The sequence below is a fragment of the Mesoplodon densirostris genome, chromosome 1 (assembly GCF_025265405.1).
Source record: "Mesoplodon densirostris isolate mMesDen1 chromosome 1, mMesDen1 primary haplotype, whole genome shotgun sequence".
In the NCBI taxonomy this organism is placed as follows: Eukaryota; Metazoa; Chordata; class Mammalia; order Artiodactyla; family Ziphiidae; genus Mesoplodon; species Mesoplodon densirostris.
In genome coordinates, this window is record NC_082661.1 from 16847693 (window position 1) to 16860825 (window position 13133).

At 49.2% G+C, this 13133-nt stretch overlaps 1 protein-coding gene across 2 annotated transcripts in view; it reads left to right on the top strand.

Annotated features, from left to right (window-relative positions):
• Positions 1-8021, top strand: part of AFAP1L2 (actin filament associated protein 1 like 2) — a 38109-nt gene extending 30088 nt beyond the window's left edge. The window contains exons 11-18 of one of the 2 annotated variants that reach the window (XM_060100488.1): positions 314-459; positions 1310-1421; positions 3605-3844; positions 3929-4103; positions 4398-4553; positions 5991-6184; positions 6301-6423; positions 7300-8021. In XM_060100488.1, the coding sequence (XP_059956471.1) occupies positions 314-459; positions 1310-1421; positions 3605-3844; positions 3929-4103; positions 4398-4553; positions 5991-6184; positions 6301-6423; positions 7300-7326 (1173 nt within the window). In that variant the 3' untranslated portion in view covers positions 7327-8021. The remainder of the gene's footprint in view (positions 1-313; positions 460-1309; positions 1422-3604; positions 3845-3928; positions 4104-4397; positions 4554-5990; positions 6185-6300; positions 6424-7299) is intronic. The other variant, XM_060100540.1, reaches the window with a different exon arrangement.
• Positions 8022-13133: the final 5112 nt, after the last annotated feature.

Consider the following 13133-nt stretch of genomic DNA (forward strand, 5'->3'; position numbering starts at 1 on the left):
AGAGGTGTTGACCTAAAATACATACATTTTAACAGTCCTCTCCCGGTCTATTAGCCTTCCAGAAATACATGTTTATAAACATCACATGTGATACTTGGGACAAATGTCCACAGCATCATTGAGGTGGCACCAGGGTGTCACTAGTAGCAGGAAATATCATTTGGGGTCCCTGGGGGATGGGACATGCTAGTGAAAATGAAGAGTATGGCCCCAGGGCTCTCAGAGGCCTTGCCCGGGGTGGGCATCAGGGCAGGGGTGGGGCACCAGGCAGCACACTCCAGCCCTGCTCATGTCCCTCTCGGCCTCCTCCCAGGCCAAGTCTTCCGAGGAAATGGGCCACTGGCTAGGCCTCCTGCTCTCTGAGTCGGGCTCCAAGACAGACCCAGAAGAATTCACTTATGACTATGTGGATGCCGATAGGGTTTCCTGTATCGTAAGCGCCGCCAAAACCTCTCTGCTGTGAGTATTAAGGGGCCTCCTGCTTTGCACCCTCCCACTCCCAGCCATGCTTCTAGACCGAGGCCCAGGCTGGCCTCTGGTGGTCAGTCGAGCAGGGTGGCAGCTGGGAACTCAGGGTGGGCCCTGTTCTACCCAGCAGCAGGCAGGCCAGGGCCAGGGAGCAGCCCTGCAGGAGGCCCAGCAAAGAGCTGAGCCAGGCCTCTGGCCCGGGGGCAGCCACAGCATCCCTGGTTCTCATGAGACGCTCTCCAGCTCTTGAAGGCAGAGTTGGCGCCTTTCCTGGCCTTCTGCTTTCCTTACTGTGAAGGCAGCACTTCCCCATGGCTCCATCGCTGGGTCCCAGCACACCCTGGAATAAGCAGGGCAGGGGTGGTACTTCTGCTTCCGAGATGAGCAAACTGGGACTCGGGGAGAAGTGGTCCTGGGTCGGGGGGTAGAAGTAGCATGGGTGGAAGCCGGCTGAGCCAAAATGGGGAAGGCATCTGGTCTGTGCTGGCCAAGTGTATTGTGAAGATGAAGCGAGAAAGGATTCTGTCGTTGTTGGAAGGAGATCCTGAAAAGGAGAAATCAGGGCGAGAAGATGGCAAAAGGATTCCAAGAGGAGGGGTACGGGGCGAGGGAAGTTCGTTTTTCGGGAAGAGAAATTCACAACCAGGAGTTCTAGTAAGAAGGCCCTGGGGAGAGAGGGAGGGGATACCCCTAAATAATCTGTTTTAAAATGAGGTCAGAGCTAGTCCCCAGGCCTCCTGCACAGCCCACAGATTTCTCTGCACCTCTCATTGTTATGACTCCTTTGAGACTGGTGGCTTTTAGCACCCTGTCCTGAATCCTCTTTCGCCATGTCTTCCAGACTGATGCAGAGAAAGTTCTCGGAGCCGAACACTTACATTGACGGCCTGCCCAGCCAGCATCACCAGGAGCTGCTGTATGATGACGTGGAGGTGTCGGAGCTGACGGCTGTGGTAAGGGCGCCGGCTGGGCTGCAGCCTGGGGCTGCCCATCCTCTTCCTGCCAAGCCTCAACGCCAGAGATCGTTAGATGGTCCCTAAGAGGAATGGACTCCAGGTCACCCTCAGGGCCATCAGTGCAGAAACCGAGGCGCAACGAGGTCATATTTTGTATAGTGGGGTGGTGCCGTCTGCCTGGCTTAGGGACTTGTCTAGATAAAACAGCTGGTTAACCACCCTGGTCAGTGCCAGGGGTGTGGGGTGTGGCGGTGGGATGGGGAGCAGCAACACCATTAGCCTTTTTTAAAAACTGACGTAGAGCTGATTTGCAATATTATATTAGTTTCAGGCTTACAGCACAGTGAGTCAGTATTTTTATAGATTATATGCCACTGAAAGTTATTACAGGGGCTTCCCTGGTGGCGCAGTGGTTGAGAGTCCGCCTGCCGATGCGGGGGACGTGGGTTCGTGCCCCGGTCCGGGAGGATCCCACGTGCTGCGGAGCCGCTGGGCCCGTGAGCCATGGCCGCTGAGCCTGCGCATCCGGAGCCTGTGCTCCGCAACAGGAGAGGCCACAACAGTGAGAGGCCCGCGTACTGCAAAAAAAAAAAAAAAAAAAAAAAAGTTATTACAAAATAATGGCTGTAATTCCGTGTGCTGTACAATATATCCTTGTTGCTTATCAACATAGCAGTTTGTGTCTCTTAATCCCATACCCCTATCTTGCCCTTCCCGCCTACCCTCTCCCCACTGGTAACCACTAGCTTGTTCTCTATATCTGTGAATATTTGTTTTGCTATATTCATTTGTTTGTATTATTTTTTATAGTCCACATACAAGTGGTATCATACAGTATGTGTCTTTCTCTGTCTGACTTATTTCACTAAGCATAATATTCTCTAGGTTCATCCATATTGCTGCAAATGGCAGAATTCCATCCTTTTTATGGTTGAGTAATATTCCGGGTGTGTGTGTGTATATACAGACACACACATATATAATACATACATACATCTTCTTTATCCATTCATCTGTTGGACACTAGGGTTGCTTCCATATCTTGGCTACTGTAAATAGTGCTGCTATGAACACTGAGGTGTGTATAGCTTTCCAAATTAGTGCTTTTGCTTTTTCTGGATATATACCAAGGAGTGGAATTGCTGGATCAGATGGTAGTTCTATTTTACTGTTTTCCATAGTGGCCGCACCAGTTTACATTCCCACCAACAGTGCACAAGGCTTCCCTTTTCTCCACATCCTCGCCAACATTTGTTATTTATAGGCTTTTGAAGATAGCCATTCTGACAGGTGTGAGGTGGTATCTTGTGGTGGTTTTGATTCGCATTTCTCTAATAATTAGTGATATTGAGCATCTTTTCACACGCCTATGAGCCATCTGTATGTCTTCTTTGGAAAAATGTCTGTTCAGGACTTCTGCCCGTTTTTTGATTTTTTTCTTTTTATATTGAGTTGTATGAGCTATTTATATATTTTGGATGTTAACCCCTTGTCGGTCATATCATATGCAAGTATTTTCTCCCATTCCATAGGCTGTCTTTTCATTTCATCGGTGGTTTCCTTTGCTGTGCAAGAGCTTTTAAGTTTAATTAGATCTCATTTGTTTATTTTTCCTTTTATTTCTTTTGCCTTAGGAGACAGATCCAAAAAGATCTTGCTATGATTTATGTCAAAGAGTGTTCTGCCTATGTTCTCTTCTAGGAGTTTTATGGTTTCAGGTCTTACACTGAGGTCTTTAATCCATTTTGAGATTATTTTTGAGGAAATGTTCTATCTCATTCTTTTACATGTAGCTGTCCAGACACCATTAGCCTTTGAGGCTCACAGCTGAGGTGGAATAATCCCCGACAGCAGGTTTCCTTTACTGCGCATGGGCCTCTGTGCTCAGGGCTTCTGTGGGTTATCTCATTTAATCCCAGCCACCTGATAGGGAGGTACTACTGGTCTCTTCTCTCCAGATGAGGAAGTGAGGTTGGGAAGATGAAGTCCTGTCTCCTGGTCCCCCAGCTCTTGGATGGCAGACCCAGGCCTTCTAACTCCAGCTCAGCAGGAGGCTCCCTGGGAAGGAGGCCCTGCGAACTCCGGCACAAGGGAGGGGACAGGAGGCCTGCGGCAGGGCCCCCTCCAGAGCCCAGGGAGCCGAGGCAGTGGAGAAAGCCCCCCGTCTCTTCCCTATGCAGGGGGAGGCCCCTGAGGAAGCTGCTCCTGCGACAGATGCTCCGAGTGAGCCTGACCCCGACCGTGTATACCTGGACCTCACGCCCGTCAAGTCCTTCCTGCACGGCTCCGGCGGTGCACAGGCCCAGGCCTCCTCGCCCACGCTGCCCCAGCCGGACCCTCCGGCCGAGGCCCTCCCTGCAGACCTGAACCCCACCCCCGATGAGCCCCTCGTGAAGTCTCCAGAGAACCCCGAGTTGCAGGTACAGGGGGTCCCCCAGCAGGTGAGCTGGCCTCACCTTCTGGGGTGCCTCGAATGGCTGGGTCCTGTTTGCTTTCTCCCAAAGCAGATGCAGCAGGAGAGTCAGGAACCTGAGGAGCCTTCCCTGGGAATCACGGCAGTCAAAATCCAGACTGAACAGCAGAAGATCTCCTTCCCACCGAGCTGCCCTGACACTGTGCCCGTCGCCCCAGCCGGGGCCAGCCCACCTGTGAAAGACAGGTTGAAGGCAACCAATGCAGGTGCCTGTGCTAGATAAGAGTTGAAGGTTTTGGAAAGGGCTTGGAGAAGTTAGCCCAATTCCCTCCCTTTCAGATGAGGAAACAGAGGCTCAGAGAGGTGAAGGACTTGCCCAACGTCACGCAGCAAAGAAAGGGTGGGCCCCATTTCCTTTTCTATCCGTGCTAGGCCGGCCTGGCATCCAGCTCTAATCTACTACCAACGCCCTGGGTTCCATCTGAGCCTGTAGAGTGGGGTGGGACAGCCCTCAGGGGCCAGCCTGGCTGACCCGGGGGTTCCCCTCTCTGGGTCTGTAGAGATCAAACTTGGCAAGAACAGGACAGAAGCCGAGGTGAAGCGGTACACAGAGGAGAAGGAGAGGCTTGAGAAGAAGAAGGAAGAAATCCGGGGGCACCTGGCTCAGCTCCGGAGGGAGAAACGGGAGTTGAAGGAGACCCTGTTGAAGTGTACAGGTAAGGGGGCCCCCAGCAGAGAGGGCCCGCGGAGGGGCCTGGGCTTTCTGGGGTAAGAATTCGGATCTATGCACCTGGGCTGCAGCCCCGTCAGCCTTTGGCACAGGTGGATGCTCCCTGCAAAGTCCTCCCCCTCCAGCCTGTCTGAAGGGTTGCTGTCCTGTACCAGGACGTAGTTGGAAAAGCTGGTTAAAGGAGGAAATTCTCTAAAAATTGTGTTTAGACCTGAAATGTTTGATTCTCACTCAAACGAATATTTTTTGGCCCATCTTCTAATGCAGCGCCAAGGTCTTTTCATGCCATCTGGGCTGGCTGATGGGAGCCCCGGGTCATGGTTTCCACATTAACCACATCTCTCATGCCTCATCTGGTCATTTCTTTACAAGCACCTTAAGTTTACGTTCATTTTAAAGAAATATGAATCCTTGTAGATTATTTTCCAAGTCATCCTCATGTGATTCTTCAGCCGTTTCCTAGCACCTTGTCTATCCCAAGACCTTTCAGCGGCATTTGACTTCGTTTTCAGAGTAACTCTGGGTTCATTTAATATTTAAACTGCAGACGCACACTAACAAACAGGTTTGGGCTCTCTGGGAAGCTTATAACATGCTCGGTGGTGGAAGGTCATGGGGGCACAAAGTGACCCACTGGTTTGTTTGTTTTTTTTTTAATATTACATCTTTATCGAGAGAGAATTCACAGACCATACGATAACCCATTTACAGGTGGTTTTCAGTGTATTCACAGAGTTGTGCAGCCATCACCACAGTCCATTTCAGAGCACTTTCATCACTCCTCATTAGCAGGCGCTCATGCTCAGGATTCTATATTGAACACATGTGGTACCATCCTTTCCTCTAGCAGCGAGCTCCTAGGATTGACTCTTCATAAGTCGTCATTTCTTGGTGCTATAAGACCAACCTGAGAACTCCAGGGTGAAGAGGGAAGCATAAAACAGGGCTGAGAAGGTGCCAGGGCTGAGGACCACTGCTCCACTAGGCCCAGGGAAGCAGCACGCGCCAGAAGGATGGAGGGAACCGTGTGGGGCAGGCTGCAACGGCCCAGCCATCCTCCAAGGGTCATTAATTAAGCTTCTCTGTCCCTTGGGGGTCACTGTCACAACAGCAGGTATCCAAACAACTGAGAGTCTCTCTACCAGAAGGGACTTAGGACTCAGGTTCGGGCCCTCTTGTGAAGGCAGAGCTCTTCTTCTGGGGCCTCCCCAGCCTTTGTGGAGTGCGGACACAGGACCTGGGCTGGGAGGCCACCCGTCACCCAGAGGCCCATCCCAGCCTTGAGTGTTGGAGCCAGACCTGTGGTCTGGGGCCACTTGGGGTCCTGTTCCGGCACAGCGTGTGCGAATCCTGCCCTCCCCCTGGTGGGGCTTCTGGCTGAAGGGTTGTTTGTTCCCTGCAGCCGACTGGCTTCTCTCTGCAGACAAGGGGGTGGCGGCCAGCCTGGAGGAGAAGCTGAAGGAGATCGACGAGGAGTGCAGGGTGGAGGAGCGCAGGCGCGTGGACCTGGAGCTCAGCATCGTGGAGGTGAAGGACAGCCTGAAGAAGGCCGAGGCCGGGCCCGTGACGCTGGGCACGACTGTAGACACCACCCACCTGGAGAACGTGAGCCCCCGAGTGAGTTCGGGAGCCGCGTTCCTCTGAGCTGCTTGCAGGGCCTCCTGGACTGGGCTTGGGGACTGGGTCACCCTCCCTGCGCTGAACTCAGCCCTCCCTCTCTCCTGTCACCACAGCCCAAAGCTGCCACCCCGACTCCTGCCCCGGACTGTACCCCAGTCAACTCCGCAACTGCGCTCAAGAACAGGCCTCTGTCGGTCATGGTCACGGGCAAAGGCACCGTCCTCCAGAAAGCCAAGGTAAGCGGTCATTCCCGGCCTCCTTCAGGGCCACGGGTGGGCAGCAGAACTGTCACTATGGTGGGGGGCCCCCTTCTGATGCGGGTGGCACTTTCCTGCTTCGAGTGAGGGCTCTGCTCTCAGCAGGAAGAGGCAGGGGCTGGGGCTTTGCTGTGTCTTTGGCACTGACCAAGCAGAAAGGTGCTTGCGCTTGGTTCAGTGTCCTTACGAGTCAGCCTGAGGGCGCGTGAATCCCTGCACTGCCCGCCACGTGATTATCAGTAGAGTCCAGGGGAGAGCTGCAGTTCAGAGACAGACTGGGGCTGGACAGTTTTCCAATTAAAAAAGACCTCAGTGACTCTGAAGGACTCCTGCCATGAAAACTAAAGAAGGAGATTCAGACAGGTGACGGATTTGCCTAAAGCCATCCGGCCAGCTGGTGGCAAAGGCTCAGTAAGGCGTAAACAGGGAGCGGATGCCCATTGCTGGGTTTTTGCCTGAGGGCTAGACAAAAAGTGTTATGAATCCTTGACTCATTTATACAGTCAAGAGCATGCCTAGAGCTGCCTGTGTTTTTGGCAAACTCTGCTCTTTATTTTTATCCTGCTTATTACCTGCAGGAGATATTCTGAGGCACCTGCACCAGTGACTAAGTATTAAATCCATGCAAGCACATGAGCCACTGCCACGGCAGACATCGCTCACCTCCCTCTCTGCTGCTCCGTGGCCTCAGAAATCTCTGAACACGTGCTCCAAGCAGTGGGGGACACACAGGGGTTGAACCTTACTTAATTGGCGTCTCTATTCCTAGCTTCTTCTAGGAATATGTAGGTTGGCTACAGAGGATAACTAACTTTCTTCTTTTGGGGGGACGCTGGTGTTTGAATGGTACCCTAGGAATGGGAGAAGAAAGGAGCAAGTTAGGAAACAAACTTCATCTAGAGACTCTCCTGTCAATATGGACCTTGGTGACAATCCTGCTTCGTTCCAGTCTTCGTTAAAGCAGCAACTCTGTAAAAGGGTGAGTCTGTTTACAAGCAAAAGGAAGGACTGGGGTTCTATGAAGGGAAACTTCAGCTAAGAGGAGGCTCTGTCCCTTTGCAGAGCCAAAGGAAATAATACGACAACAAAAAAGACTTGTTTGGAGACCGAAGTCTATTGGTTGTAAACATTACATTGCTGTACTGAGGGGTATTCTGCATCTCTTCCTTGAAGTTTTCAGCAATTGCTTTATCAAGCTTTTTAAGTGAAAAGATTCTGATGTGGAGACTTTGGTGGAAGAGAAATGAAGGTAGCAGGGCCCTGTCCCACTGATCACATGGCTTTGGTGATTGAGAAGGTCTAAACTCCTGGCTGTCATCTCCTATCTGATTCTTAGCAGCGTCAGGGGTTAAACCGTCCTTGTCTTCAACTGTGTAAAACCATCTATGGTTTTTTGAGAAATGGTAACGGGGAAAACATTTGGGACCAAGCTGAGGCACTGTTCCCAGTAAATTAAGGACTTTTTTCAGGCTAAAGCAGGCCAGAACCAATTGCTTTTAAATAAAATTTTAAGTGATGCTGTATTACACAGAAAAAAATGTTTCAAATCCTGTAATTTAGAACAGTGAAAAGTGTCTTTTGAGATTTAACTGACATTTTACATTACCATAGAAACAAGATTACCCTGTGTTTACAGAGTCAGTCCTGTGGTGAGGCGATTTTTAAGAGAAGAGTTATTTAGTATAATGTTCTTAGTCCCTGTTTTTTTAAGTTGTGCTCGATGTCCAGGCCCTTTCCAAGAAAAAAGGGGCGAATTTTGTTTCTGGTGGTCTCTTTCTTCCTTAAAATTGCCAGTGCTGTTCTTTGTGTTGCCCGTTCTTCTCTTCTGATGGCATTGGTTAACACAGGTTGGAACATTTCACCTATCATCTCTCAGCCTCATTTCTGGGGGTTCTGAATCAGAGTTCTTTAACACTGGTTCCTGAGAACTAAAGGTCTTTTGAGTCTTATTGTCTTTCTAATCCCAGGGCATTTATTTCGTTTGTCATAAACACTTGGTGTCCCGAGTGGTGAGTTAGTTGTTTGTTTTTTTTAAATAAAATGTTAATTGTATTTTGGATTTTCTTGTATTTCATCGAACGACATGGGGCAAGGCCTGGTAGACTTCTACTTCAAGTGGGGAAACATCATGGTTATTTATGCACTGAACTTCAAACTACGTGCAGTAAAAACTGGTAGAACTACAAGGTGGGATCTTAGTAGGAGACTTTGAGCTTCCTTAAATCAAGTAGCATAGGTAAGGCTGAAAGAAGATCTTAATAGTAAAATTAACACAAGGGAAACATCTTTAGAAGCTGATCATACGTAAGTGACTGAAAATCAGTACTCCTAGAAATTAAACACACTCCGAAATAATTCTTGGGGGAAAAAAAGGTACCAGTACTTGGAAAGTTGCCTTAGTAGTAATAATTAAGAAAGTTTATAGCATGAAACATGCTGGTTTTAAAAATGACAAAACCAGGGCTTCCTTGGTGGTGCAGTGGTTGAGAATCTGCCTGCCGATGCAGGGGACACGGGTTCGAGCCCTGGTCTGGGAGGATCCCACATGCCGCGGGGCAACTGGGCCCATGAGCCACAATTACTGAGCCTGTGCTCTGCAACAAGAGAGGCCGCAATAGTGAGAGGCCCGCGCACCACGATGAGGAGTGGCCCCTACTCGCCGCAACTGGAGAAAGCCCTCGCACAGAAACGAAGACCCAACACAGCCATAAATAAATAAATTTTTTTAAAAAATGACAAAACCAAATTTCTGGCTCATTGAAAAGGCGAATACAATAAAAAGACAGCCTAGGGCAGTATTAAATGGCAGAACTGAAAAGGAGGCCTTAAGTACAGATACTGACAAGACGTTTTAAATTACAAGAAAACACTATGAATATAGCAGCTTGAAAGTTTGAGGACTATATATTTTTCATTTTAGAAAGTTAGAATTTTGTATCAGAGCTATGCTAACACACATTGCAAAAGAAAATCTCATTTTTGAACACAGATGATAAAAAGCTTTAAAGTATTGGCAAATGAAATTCAGCAGTGCTTAAAGAATCAGGTATTGCGACCAGACAGCATTCATCCAAGAAATCAAAGGTGATTCAACAACTGAAAATATACTAATGGGTACTTTATCATATTAACCAATTAAATGTGAAAAAACATCTTCTGAAAGGAAGCAGAAAAAGCAAACCACAAATCTCAACACTCCTAATAAACACTCTTTGTAAGCTAAGAATAGAAGTAAACACTCCTTATCAAGTAATCCACAGAAAATAACATATAATGATGAAAAAGTCCCTTCAAGTCAAGAACCAGATGCATGCTGTTACCACTACTTTTTAAAACATTATTCTGAAGGTTCTAGACAATGCAAGATGACAAGAAAAAGCAGTATAAGATTTCAAAAGGAAAAGACAAACCTGTTATTACTTGTAAATGCTGTCTTTCTAAAAAAGCAAGAGAATCAAATAACTATTAGAACTAGAGCATTTAGCAAGTTGGCTGGAATAAGGATCATTTGGAGAAAATAAAAGATTTATGATCTATCTGCAGTGTTTAAGTTTTTCCAAGGAGAACATATTTCTATATTACATGTGTAATTAAAAGCCAATTTATTTTATTTTATTTATTTATTCATTTTTTTTTTTCCGGTACACAGGCCTCTCAACTGTTGTGGCCTCTTCCGTTGCGGAGCACAGGCTCAGCGGCCATGGCTCACAGGCCCAGCCGCTCCGCGGCATGTGGGATCCTCCCAGACCGGGGCACGAACCCGTGTCCCCTGCATCGGCAGGCGAACTCTCAACCACTGTGCCACCAGGGAAGCCCAAGCCAATTTATTTTAAAAGAAAGAAAAAGGGGGCTTTCCTGGTGGCGCAGTGGTTGAGAGTCCGCCTTCCGATGCAGGGGACGCGGGTTCGTGCCCCGGTTTGGGAGGATCCCACATGCCGCGGAGCGGCTGGGCCCGTGAGCCATGGCCGCTGGGCCTGCGCATCCGGAGTCTGCGCTCCGCGGTGGGAGGGGCCACAGCAGTGAGAGGCCCACGGGAGAGACCACAACAGTGAGAGGCCCGCGTACCGCAAAAAAAAAAAAAAAAAAAAAAAAAAAAGAAAGAAAAAGGGTTGGCTGGGAAAAGATCACTTAAGGCTATCTTGTTAGGAATTCCCTCTGCCGCTACTGGGACCCCAAAAGGGTTGAACTCTTCACACCTTCACTAGAAAAGGTTAAGTTTCAAGGGCTGGGACCTAAAAATAGAAACAGTAAAGCCTTTGATATGTAAGCCCAGGGACCACAGTTTTGTGGGGTTTTTTTTAAGTCCAATTCAAATGGGACATCAAAATGTCAGCCCTGAACCAGACAAAAAGCCTACACTATGAAACGATTAAACTGCCGTTAATATAAAGACAAGGGGTTCATGTAAATTCAGACATCACCTATCAGCACCTGCCAGGTGGGCATGTGACCCTGCTCTGATGTCACCTTCTGCCAAGGCAAAAGCAGTAATAGGAATGAAAATATCCCTCGAACGCAAATGACTGTCATACACAGTGCTCGGCACACAGGACTTTTTAACGTCTAACAGAACCATGGTGATGACCTTTCAAGTACTTTTCTTGCACCAGAAATCCTAAAGTTCTTAAAGCTAAGCAATACTTAAACCAAGGTAGCCTTGAATGTTTGCCTATAAAACATCACATTAAGGTATTTACTTTAAAAATAAAAACTGTGATAAAGTATTTGGATTTAAATCAGAGATCTACAAAGGCTTCTACCAAAAACCCAACTCCCAACACGACCACCCAGGGGGATAATTGATTCCTAAATACTGTGGGGTAAGGAAATATCCGGCTCACCAAAAAAATATTCCAACTAAGCCTCTTTGCCATTTACGTACAAAAACTCCTGTTAAATAAATAACCAATATTACTTCTTGAAATATTCCTTTCAGAACGAGGTCTAAAAAAAACCCCTAAAACCAAGCAGCATAAGATCTATGCCTAAAAAAACAAAACTCCTCCAAGTTTCTTTGTTCTATACTGAGTTTAAGAATTCTACTCCTTTTTGCCCCCAAAGGGCAGAGTAAGACAAGCACTCAAGAAACACCCCACAATTAACCCTCCTAAGTAAAGGCTGAGAAGCCCCTCGAAAGGAATGCTGCCCAGTACCCAGGCCCAGCTCACGTGGCCCCTCGAGACCAGGGCCGTTTGCACACTCAGCGCCCCCCCCCGCCCCACCAAGGGCAAACAGCTGGTTCATCAGTCACCTTGCAGTGTGGGGCCTTTCCAACTCCCACACGCAGATCCAGTCACCAAAACAAGTCACAAATGCCACTCAAGCCCCTTTTCAAACTAAGAATGAATCCATCTGGGACATCTTAGGAGAAAGATGTGTTTAAAGGTCCACCCTTTGTCTATCTTGAAATGCCATCACGTCAGGGGTCCGAGTGACACTCTCATCACTGCCTTCTGTTGGGCATGACTGTCCCAGCAACGTTCTACTTAGCATCTGTTGTGGGAAAAGTGAGCTTCAAACAGGCCATCAAAAGTCTCCAGGTTCCTCTGTTCCTCCTCAGGGGAAAGGTGGCAGATGACACCAGCTCAGCAGCGCTCAACTAGGTCAGCAAAGTAAGTACTTACACTTGAAGAATTTTCAACATCCTCGTTAGGGGGGAAATCCGCTGCTACTGTGTCCCTAGGCAGCACCGTCTGCAGCCGGGCCCTCTCTTCTCCCTGGGTCAGGAGAGTGGGCAGGAGGGTTCTGGACAGGGCTGAAGGCAGACACGCAAAGGACCCCACGAGACAGGATGCTCCGCTGAGGGCAGGGCCCCTTTCAGCGCCCAGGGGACCCAGGCCTTCTTGGTAGCAGCTGGGAGGGGGGCAGCTGCCGCCCTCCTGCAGGCTCTCGGCTGGGGCCACGTGCCTTGGGGGCATCTCCTCTCAGGGCCCCTGGGAAAGAAGTGAACTTTGAGGACACGAGGAGTGAGTCCTCTTCTCAACCAACTGGCTGCCCCATGGGCCCCATCATGCCTTGCTCTTACTCCGTAAGCCAAGGAAGAGGTGCCCCTCACATCACGCCTGGTATCAGGAAGCCCACCTCTACCAGTGCCTGAAAACCCAGGGCTCCAATGGGAATCATCCTCTGGCTGCCGCTGCTGTTCTAACTTTAAATTCATGGACAGCAGCCACAGGTGGGCCAGAGTGCTGCCCTACAATCATTCTCTGCGTCCTCACTCTGGTCCCCTTCTCTCTAGACAGTTACTAGTTCTCTTCCCTCCTCAACCTCCATGTCTCCCCATCCTCACTCTCAGCTGAGCAAACAAACGCTCGCAACTCCCACCGACTTCCACTGCCACGTCTACCCACCCACCTGTCCCCGTGCCACAGCCCCTGCCTGCCTTCCAGTTACTCTGGGTCCACTTGCTCCTCCCGCCCAGTCATCAATTTTCATCAATCAGAGTGTGTGCTCAGCACCATCTAATACACTTCGTGCTGTACTTATCTGCTGTCTCTCTCACTAGAATGGAAGCTCCACGAGGGCAGAGATCCTCTCTGTCCTGCCTCCTGCTCTGTTCCCCGCACCTAGAATGGCACCTGGGATGTAGGAGGCACCCACTGAATGTCTCCTGCATGAACGAACAAATGATTGATTCCTTCCACTGATGCCCTAGAGCCTCCTTTGGCTGTGGCCCTGGGGCTCAGGAC